This window comes from Asparagus officinalis, chromosome 3 (assembly GCF_001876935.1).
Source record: "Asparagus officinalis chromosome 3, Aspof.V1, whole genome shotgun sequence".
Taxonomy (NCBI): Eukaryota; Viridiplantae; Streptophyta; class Magnoliopsida; order Asparagales; family Asparagaceae; genus Asparagus; species Asparagus officinalis.
The window spans coordinates 96,345,122-96,368,023 of record NC_033796.1 but is presented as its reverse complement, the minus strand read 5'-3'; the positions used below and the strand labels follow the sequence as shown (position 1 = coordinate 96,368,023).

Sequence of the window (22,902 nt, the reverse complement as noted above, 5' to 3'; positions counted from 1 at the left end):
ACCGTGTTAACAAGGTCAGGACAAGCCTCATGTATCACACGACACGCTCAAATAGCACCTTGGTGATATGGTTGTTGAGAGTTTTTGGCGGGCAATGAGCTGCATAATAGTAGCTCTTTGCAACAGAGAGGAATGTTTGCCTGGATTGATTGCTTGAACCATCTGAATTTTGAAGCACACATTGTACCAATTCTTGCATCTGTGAATCTACTGCTTCGTCTTCTGCCTTCTCTTCAACAGTTTTGTTTCCCTGTACAGATGAAGATGTAGAATTACGTTAATATATTCTAACATTTTGCATAATCTTAAATATTGCCTATTGGACAGTTGTTGACCAAAGTTGAGAGAACTCTTGAATTTACGGATTAATACTTACACCATACTATTTTTGAAACAGATGACTACCGACGTTTCTTACCTTTTAAACAGATGACCACTGGAGTTTCTAACTTATTATTATTATGGTTGGAGCAATTACAGCGTAAGATAGCAGGCGATTCTTTCCCTGCTATCCTACGCATCTGCTGAGATCTCAATGGGAAAGAAAAAGAAATTCAACGGGAAAAAAATTCTCAGATCTGGAATAGGAACTTCAATCTCATCTCTGATCGATCCTGAGGAGAATACAGATGCTTTTTCTGAAGATAGTGGAGATGGTGAAGGATCTCTCATGGGATCGATGGGTCCTAGGGGAGCGAAGATGACTAAATCGATGGTGGAGATTCTGGAATCTTCATGCTCTTTAAAAGATTCAAATCTTGATCAAATGTCATCTCTGATGAAGGGAGCTCAAGATCATGCAATCAGCAAATCATTAATGGCGGGAATTCAAGATCGTCAACTATCTCCAATGAAGGGACTTCAGGTTTGTAAGTCCTCTCTTTCTTGTAATGGTGGAAAGAATTTTGCTAGAGTTTCTTGGGCAGAGGAGACTGAATCTGAGTTTTTATTGTCAAGATCCTTTTCTATCCCTGACCCTGAGATTTCGAATTCAAACACTAAGATTGTTGAAAATCCTGTTGCTTTGAATTCAAACACTAAGAATGATTATTCTTTAATTTTGTATAAGGAAAATAAAATTAGTATGGATGAAACACTTGATCCTCCTTTAGAGAATTCCAAAATCCCTACCAAGAGCTGGAGTAGCCTATTTTCAGATAACAGAAAACTTAGGAAAGGCATGGTACTGGATTTTTTTCCTTCAGATACGAATGATTCAGTTGTTTTCAATGATGAAGAGTGGAATGATGGTGCCTTAATGTGGTCTTCCTCTGCTATTGGACAGGTTCTTGGTTTGAGTGTTAGTTTCAAGGCTATGGAAAGTTATGTGCACAAAGTATGGCCTCAATCTCCTGAAATCTGTCTACTCAAGGCAGCTTTATTTTTGTTCAAATTTAAAGGAAGAAATGAATGAGGTTCTTAGTAAGGGACCTTGGTTTTTTGGATCTAGACCAATGCTTCTAAAACCTTGGTCCATAGATGAGGAAACAAATAAATCTGATGAGTGTGTATATCCATTATGGATTCAATTTCCTGCTTTAAGGCTAAATTTGTGGAATTCTAAAAGCATAAGTAAAATTTCCAGTAAAATTGGGAGACCTATTGCTACTAATATGTTGACAACAAACAAACAAAGGCTGACTTATGCTAGAGTTTTGGTAGAGGTTAAAATGTCATCCCCCCTACCTGATCATGTCTCCATCCAAGGGCCAAATGGTAAGACTTATAAACAGAAGGTGATTTATGAATTTAAACCAAGGTGATGTGTTGTTTGCAAATATGTGGGTCATGACACAATTTTTTGCAATAAAAGAACTAAAGTACAGAAATGGATTCCCAAAAAGAAGCAAGTTACTGAGAATAGTAGCAAATTTGGCTCTATATCAGGTGTAGGGGGGAGGGGGGAAAATCTGTAGCCCAAGAGGTTATGAATCACCAGTCACCTGTACATGTGGTGCATGTTTTAGGGGAACCCTAAAAAAAAGAGGCAAGGTCTACTCATTCTGTGAAATCAGGACTGTCTGCTCCACAGCCTGTACATGAAATACTTCATGAGGGGGACTTTCCAAATGATGAGGCACAATTTGATGAATTTTCAAGTTTGAATAGGAACACTGAAATTCCACATCAGTTAACTACAAAGCTAGTACATGGTCAGGGGAAGGAAGCTGAACAAAATGTTGTGCATGTTGTGCACAGGCAACTACCTGTGCCTAAAAGTTCTCATGAATACAACTCCTGGATACTGGTTCAAGGTACTAAATCTAAGTTGTCTGGCAACTCTTTAAATGTTATTTCTCAGTTTAGTGAAATTCCTGCTACCATTCCCAGATTGGCTGATAGTAAGAAATCTGGTAAGTCTTTCCTATCAGTGGTGGATTTAGATACTGATCCCTCTACAATTGATAGAGGGAGATTGTTTTTCAAATGAACTTATCTTTTTGGAATGTGATGGTTAAATAAACCCTCTAAACAATTGATGATTAAGCAACACCTGTAGATTTATCATTTACCTTTTATCTCTCTTCTGGAAACAAAGATTAAGGAATCTAATATCAAAGATGCTGCGAAAAGAATTGCTAAAGAATGGGATTGGCTTTCTAATGTGAGTAACTCTGAGAAGGCTAGGATTCTCATATTATGGGATCCTAATATTCTAGTCATTTAGCAGATGAACCTCTCTAGCCAGTAGATTACTTGTAGGGTTAACTCTATTGATGGTAGATTTCCATGTGTCATATCATCAGTGTATGGATACAACAATATCCAAGCTAGAAAGGGCTTATGGGAAGAATTATCTCTTATTCATAGATCAATTGGCAACCTACCTTGGATTATATGTGGAGATTTTAATACAATGTTAAACAGTGAAGAGAAACTTTGTGGCTCAACATTAACTGATGCTGACACAATAGATTTCAGTTCTTTTATTGATGATTGCCAGCTCTCTCACTTGAAAACAATAGGGTGTTTTTTTACATGGAACAACAAACAAGATCAGGATACTAGAGTCTGGAGTCGTTTGGACAGAGCTCTCGTAAATGACAATTGGATTCAACAACTAAACTCTAGTCATGTGGAGTTTATGGTGCCCAGATTATCTGATCATTCCCCTGCTATAGTCTCAGTTTATGAAGACTCCTCTTATGGTAAAAAGCCATTCATGTTTTTTAATATGTGGACGAAGCATGATGATTTCCTTACCACTATATCTAGTATTTGGCAAATTCCTATCAATGGATTTCATATGTACTCTGTTTACTCGAAACTCAAAAAGTTGAAAGCAGCTTTGAAGTCACTGAATAGAAGACACTTTGGTAATATTAGTGAGCAAGTCATAAGAGCAAAAACTGAGATGGAGGAAATTCAAAAGAAAATTCAAGATGATCCCCTCAATTCTGCTTTTATAAGTCAGGAAAGAAAATTTGTTGCATTATATACTAAACTCTTAGATCATGAAATTTCTTTCTATCAGCAGAAAGCAAGAACTATCTGGTGCATTCAAGATGACAGAAATTCAAAGCTTTTCATTCAGCCATTAAAGCTAACAGACATAACAATAGAGTTCTAGTACTATATAATAGTCAGGGACACAGAATTACTGATGGAGAAGAGATAACTAAAGAGTTCATCTCTTATTATAAAAACTTGATGGGGACAGCTATTCATACTGCGAAAAGTGATAGTCATGTTATTCAAAATGGAACATGCCTGAGTTCTTTCCAAGCCAGTGAACTATCTAAGCTTGTCACAAGTGAAGAAATAAGAGGTGCAATTTTCTCAATGTCAGATAACAAGGCCCCGGGGCCTGATAGTTTTGATGCATCCTTTTACAAATCTGCCTGGTCCATCATTGGGGATGAAATTATTTCAGTAGTTGGTGATTCCTTTAAAACAGGCAAACTGTTAGGAGCTGTAAATTCCACATCAATTACACTTATTCCAAAAGTGCAATGTCCTAAAACTCCAGCAGATTTCAGACCTATATCTTGTTGCAATTGCCTCTATAAAATCATTTCAAAAATTCTGGCAACTAGAATACAGGCTGTTATGGGGAGTTTAGTCAATGAAGCTCAAAGTGCTTTTGTGAAGGGTAGACAAATATCAAATAATATCTTACTTGCACATGAGCTTGTTAAAAACTATGGAAGGAAACACCTGTCACCAAGGGTGATGATCAACATAGATATAAGGAAGGCTTTTGATTCAATTAGTTGGGGATTCCCGCAGGACATTATGAAAGGTCTGGGCTTCTTTCTGGTCTTTGTTTAATGGATCATGAGCTGTATCTCTTCACCAAATTATTCTATCTCCCTGAATGGAAGTCTGCATGGTTTCTTTAAGGGGGGAAGAGGACTAAGGCAAAGGGACCCCCTCTACCCCTACCTCTTCATTCTTGGTATGGAATATCTAACAAGAAGCTTGAATCAGCTGAAGGATGATACAAATTTCAAATTTCACCCCAAGTGCAAAAATCTAAAGATTACACACCTTGTGTTTGCTGATGATCTCCTTCTTTTCTGCAGAGGGGACCCTTATTCTGTGAATAAACTCTTTCAATGTGTTAAATATTTTGTTGATTGCTCAGGTCTGGAGGCAAATCCTACAAAATGTTCTATCTTTTATGGTGGGGTTTCTAAAGATATAAAACAAGTGATTAATAATTCCCTGGGCTTCTATGAAGGTAAACTGCCAATCAGATATCTTGGCCTTCCCCTTATTTGCAAAAGGATGTCTTACATTGACTACAATCCTCTTCTCTTGAAAATATCCAATCAATTCCAGAGTTGTATGAAAAATAAAAATGTCTTATGCTGGAAGAATACAGATTATCAAGTGTCATATTGGGTGTTCAAATTTTCTGGACATCTAGTTACATCCTTCTAGTTAAAGTGCTACAAAAGATTGATGAGTTATGTAGGTGCTTTCTATGGGGTAAATCAGATCAAATTTTCAAACCTTCGCTTGTGTCATGGAGTAAAGTTTGTGTGCCAAGGAAAAATGGAGGATTGTGAATCTTCTCAGCTAGGATTTGGAACACTGCTGCAGCTCTTAAAATCCTTTGGAATATCCACATGAATAAGGAGCAATTATGGATTAACTGGTCCCATGAGAACTACCTAAAAAACAGTAGCATATGGCATGTAAATGCTAAGAAGGGGGATTCTTGGATGTGGAAACAATTATTGAAAATCAGAGATAAATGCCTTGTTTTGTGTGGAGGGATTGAAAACCTCAAACAGCTTATCTATTCTTACTGTGTTAACTCAAAAGTCCAAATCTCTGGTCTCTATTCCAGTCTGTCATCTGGTTCATCTCATGTGGCATGGCATGACATAGTGTGGGAAAATCTGAGCTATCCTAAACATTCATTTATCCTGTGGCTAGCAGTCAATGACAAACTTCAAACTCAAGATAGACTTCTCAAACATGGGGATTATTCAAGCTTCTGTTTGTAAACTTTGTGATGGTTCTTCAGAGAGCATAAATCACCTCTTTTTTCAGTGCAAATTATCAAATTTTGTGTGGAATGGTATTATAGAGTGGCTCAAATTCAAGTGGAGATCTTGTGATTGGTCTGCCCTATTGAATTGGTACAGTTTCAGGCTGTGGGGCAAAGGATTTAAGCAAAAAATTAAAAGGATAGCGCTGGCCGCTGCAGTGTATAACATTTGGAGAGAGAGGAATAACAGGATTTTTAAATTGAAGAGTAGAGCTCCTGATGCTTTAATCAAGAATATAAAGATGGACATCCTCACTGCTATTCTGAATTGTACCCCTTCAGCTGAAGACAGGGAATGGATTCTCTCCTTGTAATTGCTGAGAAAGTATCCATGGTAGAGGCAAAGAAGGTGCACAAACAGTGTTGCTATGCTCTAGTCGTACTATGCATAATATGTGCAGGTTTTTGTTTTACTGTTGTAATATGTTGTAGATGAGGTTCTTTCTTACTCCTCGAGGAGTTTTCGCTTAGCTGAGCTCTGTTTCTGAGCTCTAATATCATTGATGTACATAATTTTTCATTTTGATGATGAAATAAAATTTTTCACTTACCAAAAAAAAAACTTATTATTATTATTATTATTATTATTTGACTCTCACCTTTGCCCGGTGCATGCGATGCTGAAGATTGCTGCATATCGAAGAGGTGAGTTGTGCCAATTGTACATACTCCGGCTGAACCATCACATTTGTCCTTCCTTTGCACAATTCTATTGTCCGTACCAGCAATGTTCCGGTTTCATCTTTGTCCGCGCTCCATGTCGACATCCAATCCTCCCACTACAAAAACCGAGAATTGTTATTGTAGGAAAAGACATCTTTATGCTTTCTTGATCATTTTTATTGTCACTGTCCAAGTCTTTTTATCAAAATATCATAAATTAATATTAGGGGTTAATACTATTAGCAAAAGTAAAAAAATAATAATGTTCAGATAATAAGGGATGCTCACAGCTTGTCGCAAGTGGTCGAGGATCTGCTGTTGTCGCGGTTGCTCCAGTCGGGAATATGCCCATGAAGCAAAGGAATTGATTAGTTGGAGTAAGGCGCCCACCAATCCCTCTCCTGACCTTTCCCATGCTGACCTGCATGCCACAATTTGTGATGTGCAGTGAAATTAATATGTTATTTTAGGCAAATTTGTAAACTTTAGGATCCATAATTCTCTTGAGAATTTTATCAGTACCCCAGCATTCAAATTTGTGAAGTAGGAAAAAATGTCCTACAGAGTACCCCCTACGAAAACCACACTGGGAAGAAACAATAAAGGGTGTGTAAACAGTTAACATATTAGTGCAAGTAGAATTTGTATTAATGGAAACAGTACAAAACTCAATGCAATTACTAAATTTAAAATGTTTTAAAGCCACGTGGTGTTCTCATCCTTTCTATTTGATCTTCTATAGAGGGCTTTCTATATTCTTCTTCCTTATATGAGAAATACGCTCTGCCAAAATTAAAATATGAAAAACAAATTGGAAAATTCATTGTTTCTCTGTATATTTTTTTTAGAGTTTTGCAAGTCTTAGACCACTAGCCCTATTAAGTTGATTTCTTGTTCATCTCTATAGTCCAAGAGGTAATGTTAATCTTTCTTATTAGTTAGGCCATGCCAATGATAGTAGTAGGTAACAAGTTGGCATTAGAAAAGCATCCTAATTTTCAAAGAATGATGTTCACTTTCTTCGAGTTAATTACTATTATAACCATCACCATTAAGTAACTGTATTATACATGTTGGATAGCAGGTTATTAGGACAAACATGATTCCTAGTCTGTTTTGGTTTTGGTTTTAGAATTATTGGATTTCTAGTCTGTTTTGATTTTAAGGTTATTGGGATTCCTAGTCATCTTTGGTTTTGGTTTTAGAATTGTTGGATTACTAGTCTCTTTTGGTTTTAAGGGTTTCTATATATATAGAATGTTTTAGAAGAGATTATTATTAGAAAAAAGTCTTTTGAGCACTTTGAGAGGGAGATTATTGTGAGGGACTAAGAGATTATTGGTTAGGGTTATTTTGAGTGTTTGAGAGAGTTGTAACTCATTGTATTTCTCCTCCACATAGTAAAATCTCTCTATCCTCTCCTGTGGACGTAGGCAACTGTCGAACCACGTAAATCTCTTTGTTTGTGCTTGATTTTGGTCATTTTTTGTGAATTGCACTTGTTGGTTGTTCTCCTCCCGTTGCTCGCCAACTCGTGTTGGTTCGTGTGCACACTTTTGCCGACGCGCAACAATTGGTATTAGAGCCTAGGGTTTCAGACCTATGGTTTGTTTTGGGTAGAGGAAGATTCACTGTTGGAAGCTTGATATTAGAGATCTAGGCTTCGGTGGAGATAGCTTTGCAGAGTTGTCGTTGGAGATATCGCATTCCTCGTGTAGTTGGGTGATCGTGTTGGAATCCTATCTAGGATTTAGTTGGGTAATTTCACAAATCTTTTGAATCTTTCTTTATAATTTGGAGTTCTCAAGCAATGGGAGAAGAAGTTGGTGAAAGCAGCAAGATGATGACGAGTACAGTTCAGGTTGTACTTCAGAATTTAAAGATCAGTGTTGTGAAGTATAACGGCAATATCAACTTTGGGTTGTGGATGAGTGATGTGTAGGATGCTTTGAATGCTCAAAATTTGAAAGAGACCGTCATGGTCCACGAGAGGTCACCAAAGTATGATGAGACGATATGGGACAAGATGAATCGAAACGTTTAATGGGGTAATTAGATCTTGTTTGTACGATGTGATCGGCGTGACGTTTGCGATGAAGATGTGAGAGATTCTGAACAACAAGTATCTTACGAAGAGTGTTGAGAACCGATTGTAATTACTACGAAGATTGTTCAGATTCCATATGTCCAGGGGTACCTCACTTACAGATCATGTGAATAACTACACAAAGTTATTGTCGGACTTTGGCGAATACGAATGAGAAGATATCAGATGAGTACAAGATGATTATTTTATTAGGCTCCTTACCTGATGAAGTGTATGATACTTTTGTGCTCACTTTGTTGAACGGTAGATCTTTCATCACCTATAGTGAAGTGACTAATGTGTTGATGAATTTTGACTTTAGCAGAAAGGATAAATAATCTTCCAAAGCTAGCACTTCAGGAGAAGACTTGTCGACGAGAGGTAGGAGTCCCTATCCGAGAGGTGGCAACAGAGGCAGGTCAAAGTCAAGAGGCCACTACTAATTAGCAAAGAACCAGTGTGCTTTCTGTCAAGAACAAGGACATTGGAAGAGAGATTGCCCGAAGCTCAGAGAGAAGGAAAATAGAAAGAGAAGGCCAGTGAGGTGAATATTGCTAAGAGTGGTAACGATTCAAATGAGTCATGTTGTTCGCTATTGGTTACTCCAGAGGTTAACCATTCTAATGCATCGGATTAGATACTGGATTCTGGTGCTACTTATCATGTGACTCCCCGACGAGATTGATTTGCATCTTTCGAGAAGCTTGATGGGGGTGTGGTGGTCATGAAAAACGACCAGTCCTGTAGTATTTATGGGATAGGTACAGTCAGGATTCGGATGTACGACGGAGTTGTTCGTGAGTTGAATAAAGTAAGATTTATTTCTCAGCTGAAGAAGAATCTTATTTTCGTTGGAGCTTTGGAGGCAATGAAATTCAATGTGACTTTTGAGAGCGTTATAACAAAAGTTACTAAGGAATCTTTGGTAATGATGAAGGGAGTCCGTAGTAGGAATTTTTATTATCTAAAGGGAAGCACCGAGATTAGTCAGGTAGATTCAGCTATTTCAGAGGCGGACGCGAGCAGACTTTGACACTACAGATTGGGGCACATAGGTAAAAAATCACTACAGTCGTTGTGCAAGTAGGGGATATTAAAGGGAGCCAAGTGTGGGAAGGTTGAATTCTGTGAGCACTGTGTTCTTGACAAAAAAACTAAGGTGAAGTTCAGGACATCCGTTCATAGGATGAGAGGCATTTTAGACTACATGCACATGAATGTTTGGGGTCCCACCAAGATGGCATCACTTGATGGTCAACATTGGTTCGTCACGTTTGTAGATGACTATTTTAGGCGTTATTGGGTGTACACCATGGTGAAGAAGAGTGAAATCCTAGAGATATTTGTAGAGTAGAAGAGAAGATTGGAACTACAGATAGGGAAAAAGATCAAGACGTTGAGATCCGATAATGGCGGCGAGTACACTTTAGACCCCTTTCAGCAGCTATGTCGAGACGAGGACATACAGAGGCACTTCACAGTTAGTCATACACCGTAACAGAATGGAGTGACAAAAAGGTTGAATCAGTCTTAACTGAAGAAGGTCCGATGTTTATTATAGAAGAGTAGTTTGGAGAAGAACTTTTAGGCTGAGACACTTTCATATGTGAGCCATTTCATTAATAGGCTGTCTTTATTTGTGATTGAGGAAAAACCCCTATGGAGATATGGTCAGGAGAGCCAGCACACGACTATGATCAGCTTAAGGTATTTGGATACCCTGTATTTTATCATGTCAGAACTGATAAATTGAAACATTGAGCTAGAAAGGTCATATTTGTGGGATTAAGTGTGGTGTGAAAGGATACAAATTTTGAGATCCAGTTGAGAAAAAGATTATGCTGAGTAGATACATTATATTCGATGAGGCTTCGCTCTTAAAGCCTACCAACTCTCATCAGGTGGAGAGCACCCCGACAGAGCAGATATCGTAGGTAGTGGAGATTGATGCAGCTCCACAGAGTCCAGATGAGATCGTATTCATTAGAGTATCGACTTAGGTGATGTCAGGCGATCAATGTGATGATTTAGAGGATATAGGTATGACAGAACAGGATCAGGGACCGACGGCTCAGGTTCAGGATTCAATTGCAGTTCGAAGATCAAAGAGAGACATACGGTTGCCAACGAGGTATACGGACACAGTCGTTGCATGTGTAATTCCGGTGGAGTGTCAACGAGATGGTTCCTACTACACTCAGAGAGGTTGAGCAGAGTTCAGAGGCTAATTTGTGACAAAAGACTATGCAGGAGGAAATGGAGTCTTTTCACAGGAACAACACATGGGAGTTTGTTGACCTTCCAAAGGGACGGAAGGCATTCAGGGAACTCTAGTAAAGTTCAAAGGTAGATTAGTAGCGAAGGGTTATGCATAGAAAGAAGGCATTGACTACAATGAAGTCTTTTCTCCGCTGGTGAAGCACTATTCGATTCAGATCTTGCTAGCTTTGGTGACACAGTATGTATTGGGATTGGATCAGTTGGATGTGAAAACAACTTTTCTTCATAGTGATATTGATGAAGAAATTTATATAACTCAGTCATTGGGGTTTTGAACTGTAGGAAAGGAGAAATTGGTGTGTAAAAACTTGTTGCGAATTTGTGCTTGTTGAGGCCTTTCGAGGCCATTTGAATGAACTACGGGTGATTTGATCTCTTGGGAGAGGGGGTACGTAGGTAATCATATTGGTACAACCGGATTTGGAAAGACGATACATTGGTGCTCTTGTTGGTGTCGACTCAGTTTTGGGAACATTTCGCCGAGGTGAAGAATTGTTGGATAGCAGGTTATTAGACTAAACAGGATTCCAAGTCTGTTTTGGTTTTGGGTTTAAATTTGTTGGATTCCTAGTCTGTTTTGATTTTAGGGTTATTGGGATTCCTAGTCTGTTTTGATTTTTGTTTTAGAATTGTTGGATTCCTAGTCTGTTTTAGTTTTAAGGGTTTCTATATATATATATATATATATATATATAGAACGGTTTAGAAGAGATTATTATCAGAGAAAAAAGAGCCTTTTGAGCACTTTGAGAGGGAGATTATTATGAGGGAGTGAGAGATTATTGGTTAGGGTTATTTTGAGTGTTTGAGAGAGTTGTAACCCATTGTATTTCTCCTCTATATACTGAAATCTCTCTATCCTCTCCCCGTGGACGTAGGCAATTGTTGAACCACGTAAACCTCTGTGTTTTTGATTTATTGTGGTCATTCTTTTGTGAATTGCACTTGTTGGTTGTTCTCCTACCGTTGCTCGCCGACTCGTGTTGGTTCGTGTGCACGCTTCCGCCGACGCGCAACAACATATTTATTCCACTAATCAATTATTTATCATAATGAGATGATTACATGTTTCATTAACCTATTGTCATTTGAATTTTTAAATATTTATTTATTATCTCGGAATCAAGGCGGAGATGGTTTATTCGACAGCATCATAAAGTTCCTTACAAACTTTTGATGTCTCTTTTCTTAAAGAATATTTAATAAATAAAACATATATATGTTTTAAGCATCTAATATGACTTTACGATATTTAAACTTCAGAGCTTGTGCACATTTGGAGGTTTTACATTGTACTACAATAGCACTTGCAATCAATGCCCATGGTTTTCTAAGTTGGGTGTAATCATAAATTTTATGTTTGAAATAACAATAAAACTAAAATAGTTAAAGTAAAATGCAATAATTAAGAAAAAAGAAATTGTAATCTCATGAGCATGTAATGCGATCTATAAAGTTATTGATTCTTAAAAAGCATACCTTATGCTACCATTACGAAAATTATGAACAAACTTTCTTCGAGCTTCCTCTGTGCACGATTCACTTCGAAAATATGATGAAACAGCTTCAGCGACGACTTTAGTCTTAGCCCATCCAACTCGCTCAGCTGCACACTCAGGCTCGAAAATACAAGCACTCGCCAAAAAGTATGCCCTCAACACACTCTTCCTACTCACACAATGCATCGCTAGATTGCATTCTGTGTACCACCTGCATGCAATAAGTATGAAATAATGATCATCTTTACTTTCATGCAACTGAAATTATATATTTTTTTTCCTCACTGCCACTAATAAATATAGCTGCAATACAATTGATAAAAAAATATATATATTGCAGGAGATGAACGCAGATTTGCAGACAAGTCACAGCTGTAACCCTTTTGGATGGTAAAAATGGTTTAAATTGCAACTAAGTCTAATTGAACTACTATACACGCAAAAACTTTGGATAGTGAAAACTCGAGACCAAATTTAACAATTATATGCAAAAGCTTTTTTGCAATTGTGGTAAACCAGACAACCATATATTTAAAAAAATATATTATTTGTATAATGATGTTGTTCTGAAACTGCAAACTATTAAGTGAGATGGACTTTTATGCAAAACTCACTTTCGGAGGCCCAGCCATTCTAGCTGGTGAATCGCCTGGCACTGGTTGAAGTCAGCTTTCGCCAGATCCAGATGCAAGTCGTTGTTCACGAATGGCATCCTACAATCCCCTCCATTCATTGACATGTGTCCTCACTTAACAAAAAACAAAGACAACCAAATCACTAAAATACCCCTTACCTATACAGAGTTTTCCCAATCCAGACATCCTTCTCGCCACCATACTGCTCAATGAACCACCTTGCCTCTATGCGTGGTAGACTCGCATAGAATGGGAAATCCAGTGCATACTCCACCTGGTTTTTTATTTATTCACAATTTATTCCTATTAACTTTACGTTATTACATATATTTTTTGTTTGTTTTCATCATTTTTAATATTTTTACCTCTCCGGGTAGATCCTTAGTTATGATCCACTTGTCTAAGAGCTGATTAGCTGCTTGTTTTTCTCTGAGAAATTCATAAGAAAACTTTTTTGCTCGTTCGAGAATAGCTTCCCCTGGAAACATCACCTGAGAAGCTCTATTCACATTGTAGATTCCGGTCACTGCCTGATTTGCCTGTCCTGCGAAGCAGAAGAACTCACCATCCTTCTCAAAGTTGTTGAAGACATCTGTAATAGGAATTTTATATTAATTAATTAGTTCATAATTTTATTATAATGATGTGATTGATATGTTCTTACAAATATCTGGTATTACTCATGTCGGCACAGGATTGAATTAAGTAGAAGTGTAGAACAACATGACATGCTGTATTTACTATAGACGTATATATGCCTACTTTCTTTGACACAAAGCAGTCATGTGTTTTCTAATTAATTTATATGTCATTAGTTTAAGAGTAATTGATGATTAATCATGATTTTTTTAATTAAAAGAGAAATCCAAGTCTTTTTTAGGTGTAATATTACCTAATTTGATTGGACATGAGTTAAGAAATATGTTTCCTATTCATGGTAAACAAAATGTTCTATTTTACCATCTTTTATGATAACAATATTTAATTTAGGCATAACTTCATTTACTATTTTTACTAGCCTTTTTACACTTGTGGTGTATGTAAACTTGCCTAATTTGATGGAGATGATTTAAGAATTATGTTTACAATTTTTCTTACAGAAATAATTTTTATCATATTTAGTAGATGGTAAAAGGACGACAGAAGTAAAGAATTTAGTTCTTGCTATCTCTTTTTAAAAAAAATCTTTAACTGTGCAAGTCTAATTACCATTCTCCAACATTATTTCATAAGATCGAGCTTGTAAAACTCTTGTTCATTTAACAATGTCAAACAAACAAAATAAAATATAAATGAAGATAAATACATTTCTGCTCATTAAAATTTGTATATACATATACAACACTGAAAAAAACATACCAGGAGATACATCATATCCATGAAGTCTGAGAAGCCGAAATCCCATGGCTGTATCGTCTACGTCCTGCACACTAGAGTTCCTTGCCCAACAAATTCCATTCTCTGTCCAATATCTGAAAATTTTAACTAATTAATATACTTCATTACATAACCTGAGTTATCTACTTAATTATAAGAAATAATACTAAGAAAAAGAAGAAAAATACCTATGTACATACTCCATACATTCTTTAATCTCTTGCTCAAAATACCGAGATATACCTAGGCGTTGCAGTCGATCAACTACCCATATATGCTCAAAGAGATCCACTGGGTAAACATTTGGTACTGCATGAGAAGAAAAATCATTAAAAAGGATAATCAGTATATATATCCTGATTGTTTCTTGAAGAACTTATATTGTATATATGTTAGGCAACCATTAGATGTTCTAAAAATTTCTCATGTGACTAACATATGATATATTTTGGACAATAACACCCCTGAAGCAAGCCAAATAGAAAAAATGACCTAAAATGACAATTAATGAATTGTAAGAATTTGGTTTTTCATCACACGAGCCGACATGTTAACATAAAGACAAAAATAACTATTACATATCTAAGTGATATATATATATATTATATATATATATATATATATATATATATATATATATATATATATATAGAGAGAGAGATGAGAGAGAGAGAGAGAGAGAGAGTAAAACTCATATCCACTTAAGTGGATAGGAGGCCTTGTCCACCAAACTTTTTATCCACTCATCTTGTCTCAAGATTTGTGCCATCAAAAGATACACAAATCTTAAAAGATTCTTCATATCTTTCACGGATCCTAATGCAATATCAACGGTTAAAAAAAGTTAGTGGATGACTTATTCTATCCACTTAAGTTGACATAAGCTTTACATACATATATATATATATATATATATATATTATATATATATTATATATATATATATAATATATATATATATATATATATATATATATATAGTAGATAGGACTGCATACTGATGGTAGTTTTTTGTTTTTTTTTTGAGTGAAAATAGGGATTTCCCTATCATGTATTACTGATGACCAAGGTTAGAAGAACATACAAAAGAAGATATCTACTGCAGATTAAGGCAACGTCTCCGAGCTGGAGAATAAGGCCAAATCTGTAGTAGATGTCTTAAAGAGAAACTACAGATGGTAGTTTTATGCTGATTAGCCTATTAAAAGTTTTCCATTGTCTACCTCCTCCGTTGAATTTTTCCACCACACGCTGAAGGTATTCAAGGGACTTGATGTTTCCTGTTTGCATAAGGGCATAGGCAGTGGAGGATGGAGAGAATAGGAAGGAGCCATCCATGCTTTGGAGCTTGAGAAGTCTGGTCCAATCTAAGTTTGCCATCCCTTCAAGGCTATGTAGTAGTGTTGTTGGAGTTTCATGCATCACTTCTTTAGGAATCCTAATAAATATAAAAGGGGAATTTGTAGAAAATTAATTATGAGAATAAGCTAGGCATAAAATAAACTTGTTTATGGAGTTTTTATGAGACAAGTTAGTACAAGATAGAGATTTTCATATTGGCCATTAGCTCAACATCTTTTGGATCTTTGGATTTGGTCCTAGTGCCATTTTGATTTGTGAGGAAGTTATTGCGAGAGTGTGATATCCCACTAGATCTCTTCTGAATGGACATACAATAATTTGAATGCTCAAAAACAAAGGGACCAATGCTTTTTATCTTATACTATATCTTAAAAGTACTTCAATGCAAGCATCAAAGTTTAGTCAGAGAACAAATATAAAAATCTTAAGAGACTTTGGTGTATGTATGAGGAAAGGACACAATTCTAAATGTCACCTTCATAGCTTGACCACTTAAGCCAAATAAACATTAAAAATATTATGTGACTTGGAGAATATAAGTTTCGACCGTGTATGAGTGAATACCTCTTAAGCTTAAGATTCCTCTTGGCATATATCTTCTTCAATGCAGGGTCATCATAAGGAACCTCTAACCCCAAACCCTTGGCTATATCAATCAATGATGTAAAGGTAACTTCAAAGCCAATAGGCATGAGCTCATCTTTCTCCTCACCCAACCTCCAAATATTCTCCCTCAAAAACAAAAGGCCTACTACCATATAAGAAAATTAATTAGCAATCCCCATGTCATATCATCAAACAATATGACAATTTTGTATTAGTTTCGTAGTCTACCTTTATTGCATATATCAGGGGAAATTTCCCATGATTTAAGGGCGATAACACATGCCATTGTGTTGATAATCCTATCATAAGCAGAGAAAAGAGTGTCATAGCCCCATGATCCATCGTTAAATTGGTTATTAATGATCCATTGAAGGCTTAAAGGAAATTGGGGCTTGTTGTTGCCATCTAGGCTCTTAACTAAGGCCACCCATGCAGTGTCATAGGCAGATATGCTTATTTCTCCATCATCCATGGATCCTACCATCCTTTTTACTTCATTAATCATATGCCACATATCATTCACCCCGAAGAATTTCTGAACAAAATGAAAACATGTTTGGTTACATTCAACTAAAAAAAATATATGTAGAATTTCACATGCTAAGATTTCGATGATACTAGCTAGACGATACCTCGAGTAAGAGATCATCTCCGTCATGCAACTCTGATATATCCTTTGGCCACTCAATGATAGGCAATCCTTTGTGGGTTAGGCCTAAGTTGTACTCTAATTATGCAAACATATTATTGTTAGACACAAGTACGTATACTCAAAATCTTTGTTTAGTACTCATAATAGAATTCAGTAGGATATTGCCAAATTTTACATTTGAAGAGTAAATTCTTTTAAATAAAGAAATGTAGAAAAAGAAGAAAAAATGACAAAAATATAGCATTTTGAGCTCTATTATGACTAATCCATTTAGGGAAATTTTCACACGCAAAATCTAGTTTTACATATGCTGAGACTTAATTTATTTTCAACATGCAGATCTCTTTTATAAAAATAGAATTATATAGTGTGTCTATTCAATTGTTAAAAGGCTTATTAATAGCAAAACTAGCAGTAGTAAAAGCAACAGTAGTAACAACAACATTGGACAAGACATATTTTTAAATATTTTAAGGATATTTGTCTTCTTCGATCGAGCAACATTCTTAAAGTTGATTGATTACTGATTGGAGCTTCTAATGACAATTAATAATAGACAAACCTTAATTTCCACTAATATTGTCGAATATGCACTAATGGTTACATCAAAGAAACATTCATTTGAATACTTGCCAGCTGGTGGGGTGCGACCGCCACGTGTCATGCTCACATAAATCCATAATCACGCATCATGATGAAGCTATTGGTGCAAGGATGGATGAGTGCAAGGAGAAGAGTAAATTAATTTATTCCTATACATTTAAAATTCAAAGGAAACAACGAACCAACTTTAGGAACAATCCACATATATGTTAATGATGTACAACATTCCTTTTTGATCCCACATCAGAGCCATCATAGTCTCCGATTGTCTCTTTGCATAACTTTTATATTGTATTATATATACATACCCATATTAGCTCTGACATTAGATATTAATAGAGTTTCTTAACCCCCTTAACCTTGGCTTCACCTTCACCTGGTATTTAATTAGAGATTCATAAACTCCATTAAGATGGGATTTAAAATTTCGTAAACGTCATCAGCTGGAACAAAAAAAAAAAGGAATCTGATAACAGAATCTCCATTGCCGAACAACCTGACTTAAAAATCGGGTAAACTATAAGAAATATTTTTTAAGACCATGTCGAATTTCCATCAACGTGCTAATATTAATAGGGTTTATTTAACCGTTGACACCGTGAACAATCAAAAAAAAAAAAAAAAAAAAAAAAAAAAGAAAAAAAAAAAAAAAAAAAAAAAAAAAAAAAAATTGGAAGGCCATGCATGTACTTAATAATACTTTAGTCAACCAGTGTTAGATCTGATTTTATTATATATTACGTACGCACAGTATTTTGTGTGATATTAATTATTTTTCCTTTAGGGGCTATTTGGTTGCATCTTTTAGAGGCTGAATCCCTGTCAGTTTTGACAGGAAATCACCCCAAAATGCCTCTAAAACTGTCAGTTTTGACAAAAAGTGTCAGTTTTGACAAAAAAGACGTTTTTACAAGATTTCCTGTCAAAACTGACAGTTTTTGTCAGTTTTGGCAGGGATTCAGCCTCTAAAAAAAGACAACCAAACAGCCCCATAGAGTAAGAGGATCGGAATATTCCACCTTTTATTAAAAAGTAATTCTAACGTTGAGATAATGCATTTAACAAGAAAAGGTAATGTACATGGACGATTTCTTCATGAATCAAACAATCAAGAGAATATTCAGAGAAAATTCAAGTAAAGACTGTTGATATATACCTCGAGTAGCACTGCTTGATTTCGATATTGTATAGGTCTTCCAACGGCAAAGGTAATCTTCGTTGGATCCCAATGTTGGTCCAAAATTACACAAATCTGTTGGGAAAACAAAATATAAATCTTTCTCAATGTATTTTCAATTATAGTAATATTACTTAGATAAGCATTGCTTCATCTATATGCCACGTCATATAATATGACGCCCAATATTGGCCCCACCAACAATAAATTGCATCCAAATGCTCCACATTCAAAGTTCATCCTTGGAACCTTGTCCTTAAAAATAGAAAAATACAAATACGAAGATATTGTCCTTTGTCCTAATTTTACGTACAGGCGCCTATAAAAATTACCCAACTTCATTAAAACACAAGCTATAACATATCCAAATTAGGAAAGTAAAATCCCGAGCGGGTGCTACGAGAAAGAAAAAAAAAAAAAAAAACGCAAACCACCCTCCTCAATTCCTCTAAATTACTTCACTGCCACTCACCAGTGATCCCCCGGGTCGCCCGGTGGGTCGGGCATTGCCCAATACCCAAACCCAATAACAATTTAAAGCGAAGAAGCTATCAAATTAACGCCCGATAAATTACTTATTTGCAAACGAAGATGAAAAGCACTGAAAATGTAAATAAAAAAGAAAAGGAAGGGGGGACGTGCCGGTAATTATGGCCGAGGAGTGAAAAAATCTGCGGGAGATCGCCGGCGGTGTCCGAACGGTTGGCGTGATTGCCGAGGAAATCATCTTGATCGGTTGGGCTTCTCTCAAAAAGTGGAGGTGGGATGGTTTATATAGGATTTTCTAGAGAGAGAAAGCTAGAGAGAGAGAGTGGTGTGTGCGTGGGTGTGTGAGCGGGTGAGGACAAAACGGACTGAGCTTGGAGATTCTTTAAACGCTACTGTGGAGATCCTCTTTAGGAAATTATATTTGATTCAAATCATTATCTATTCTTTCTAATTCGGTTTATTATTAGTTTTTTATTTTATTTTTTATATTGGACGCTTTCTATATTTGCAAAGAAACTCCTGTATATGCTTTTAGGAGCACTAGTGAATTTACTCGGATATTGTCGGTTTGGTTAGCAGGTGTACAGATGTATCGGATGTGAAATACATTTTTTTTCTTGAAAATTTATGATTTTGATTGTCGAAATTTGTAATGAGACAGAAAAAATAAACTAATGTGCAAAATTGTGGGTAAGATGGCTCACAGTATTTTTGAGTTGACAATGGAAAAAAGTAGGTCAAACATATATAGATTCATACAATTCCAAAAAATAGTTATATTTGGGTACATGAACAATAAATGATTGTCGACAAGTGCATGTAATACTTAGGTATATATGGTACATGGAGAGAGAACAAGCCAAATCCAAACAGATATAATGTACAAATTCTGTTTCGTTAATTGGTCTCTGGGTAACGGGTCCAGGGTCTGTTTTGGGGAAGATAAGTGGATTGGTGACATCTCTCTTGCTAGCCTCTTTCCTAAAGTATATGATATTGCCTTCTCCAAACATGTTCATATTGCATCCCAAGGGAGTTTTCGGGGGGACAGATGGGAATGGAAACCAATTATTAGGCGTCACAGTGGTGATGAGGCAAGAGGTCAAGTGCAAGCCCTTCTTCATTATCTATCTGCTTCTAACATGCACCCTACTCTCAATGCAGATTGTCTTCTTGGACCTTATCAGTCACTAAATCTTACACAGTTAATTCTCTTCACCGTCTTCTAGCAGATGGTGGTCTGTGATTCCAACACTACTCTATTGTTTGGAATAAAGTGCTGCCTAGTAAAGTTCAAATCTCTTTCTGGCTCCTCTGTTCTCAAAGGTTGAAGACTAAAGATAGACTTGCTTAGACTAGTGTTGTTCATTCTGCAGTGATCAGGAAACTTATGACCACCTCTTCGTCTCATGTAGCCTAACAAAACAAATTTGGGCTCATTTTCTTCCCAGGTTGGGTTTTGGCTCCCTTCCTGCTAGCATCAACCAGTGTTTAGCCATATGTTCTGACTCGTCCATCCCTGCTTCTGTTCGTCTTTTACGGGGCATCTGTTTCCCTATCATCAGCTAGCCCTTGTGGAAAGCTCACGACAACTACATCTTCTGTAACCTCTTGCCTTCCCCTCAGCAAATCATCAGTAAGTCAATTAACTTCCTTCTTTTCTGGTCAGGTGCCTCCAACTCCAAGAAGAGGCTCAAGTTGAAGAAGCTCATCCGCTCTGCCAGGCTTCCAGACATCTTAGAATTGAGTGCTGATAGTAACAGGATCCCTTGATCTGCTGTTCGTCGTCTTGCTGCAACTTCAAATAAACTAGTCAATACTTTTGGTGTGTTTCTATATTAAAATTCTTTTGTAATGATGAATCCCAGTCAAGGCTGGTAAGGTTTAGTTCATGTGTCGGAGAAAGATCGGTTGTAGTGGTCTCTCTTTTACCATTTGTTCTTTCCTCAGTTTTCTTCTTTCCTTTTTGTTATTTCCTTTGGCTGGATTTTTGTGGAAGGTTGGGAAACAGTGAAGCTGTTGCCTGGAGGGTGATGACTAGGGTCTGCTCCCCTCCGACAACATCTTCCCTGGTTCCTCTCCTTCCCAATTTTGGAAAAAAATGTACAAATTCTCTAAATAATATTGGATCCATTTGGTTGGTTAATCCTATGTAAGTACGCTGATTTTAGCTGGAATCTAAAGACTTGGGATTTAGTCACTCTTGAAATCATCATAAAATAAAGGAAAAAATATATTCGATATTCTCTTCTCAATTTCTATTACTATGTGTCTCGTTTGGTACATGGAATCAAAGTATATTCAGAATCTAGTATGATTTTTTGATGCTCACTTAAGTGGTAACCCCATTCTCTACCATCTAATTAAGCATGCTCATTCGCAATAAATGTGGGGAATCCTACTAAATATGGCAAGGGATGAGAACTGTGAAACAACAATCAAGTGTGTGATATGCATGAATAAGAAGTGAGAATGTGCATTCTATTTTCACCCATTTTCGCATATCAAACAAGGCATAAATGATTAGAAAGATGACCATAGAGTATATGTGAACTACTGTGGAAAATGAGATTGAAACAAAAATTACAAAGTAATAACCTAATAAAACACATAAAAGAATCACAAGCACAAACAAAATAATTTACGTAGTTCGGAGCATATCCTACGTCCACAGGTAACAACAATAGATCATAAACTTTTATTAAATAAGAAGAAAAATTACAACTCACACAAGTGGGAACAATGATCTATCAGACTCTCTTTCACGAAGCTATCACCGTCTCATGATGTCGAGTAAATCCACACGATGCATGAACTTTTAAACTAGAACTAGCTTGGTCATCATGTCTTTGGGTTATCATTGGCATTAAGTTTCTTCACCTTAATTTGCTTCTCTGACTGCAAAAAGTGATATGTTACGTCGATGTGCTTCGTCTTCTCATGAATGACTTAATCTGTCATAAAACATATAACACTCATGACTATCATAGAACATTATAGCTTTCTTCTAAGGAAGACTCATGTTGCTAACAAGACTTTTCAACCAGATTCCTTCCTTCACCGCTTCTGTCATTGTCATGTACTCCACCTCGGTAGTAGATAGCACATTCAACTTTGTACCATCTGGCATAAAAACTCCAAGCATGAAATTGTAGCCTGTCAATGACTTCCTTTCATCCAAGTCTCCTGTATAATCCGAATCAACATATCTAGTCACATTCAACTTTGTACCATCTCCGCCATAAACTAGACCAACATCTATTGTTTCTCTGAGATATCATAATATCCACTTACTTCTTTCTAGTAATTCCTAGTTTTTCCATAAATGAACTCACCACGCTAATAACATATGTGATGTCAGCGTAAATACACACCATAGCGTACATCATACTACCTATTGCGCTCGCATATGGATTCTCAGCATGAATTGAGTCTCAACTTCTGTCTTTGGTGGTAAATCAAAAGAAAGATGAAAATGTGCCACAAAGGCAATACCCACAGCCTTCGCTGATATATTGAACGTAAAACCCCAAAAATTTGAATATTTTATGATAAATAATAATAAATATATTATATATTTATAAATAACATATTATGATGTTTGAGTATGCTAGGAATTGGTTTGAGATCAATTCAATGTATATATGTATATATATATATATATATAAGAACAAATGCACAATTCATGCTCGATGTATAAATCTGGAAATTTATGACTAGCGGAGAGATTTTGTATTTTTTTTATAGATGTAGTTGGAATTTGGAAAAACGTAAAAGACAAAACCTGTAGGTATCTTCCAGAGCTTTCCAAAAATTCTTAGATAACCTAATTCCAATGTTAGATGTGAAAGTTATGGCTAAAATACCAAAGGTTATTTTCCTAGTCAGATTAGGATTCCTGGTTCGGGTCAAAAAGGTTATTTTCCTAGTCAGATTAGGATTCCTGGTTCGGGTCAAACGGGTTTATTTC

At 36.2% G+C, this 22,902-nt stretch overlaps 1 protein-coding gene across 1 annotated transcript; it reads right to left on the bottom strand.

The window, feature by feature from the left end:
* Positions 9–19,171, bottom strand: LOC109832398 (ent-copalyl diphosphate synthase 1, chloroplastic). Its single transcript, XM_020399777.1, has 15 exons — positions 19,086–19,171; positions 18,423–18,518; positions 16,644–16,738; positions 16,240–16,546; positions 15,970–16,153; positions 15,267–15,481; positions 14,232–14,352; positions 14,026–14,138; positions 13,032–13,258; positions 12,825–12,940; positions 12,646–12,744; positions 12,012–12,242; positions 6,455–6,587; positions 6,103–6,282; positions 9–250 (listed from the first exon to the last, which is right to left on the bottom strand). The coding sequence occupies exons 1-15, from the start codon at positions 19,168–19,170 to the stop codon at positions 35–37; spliced, it is 2,418 nt and encodes an 805-aa protein (XP_020255366.1). The 5' UTR covers position 19,171; the 3' UTR covers positions 9–34.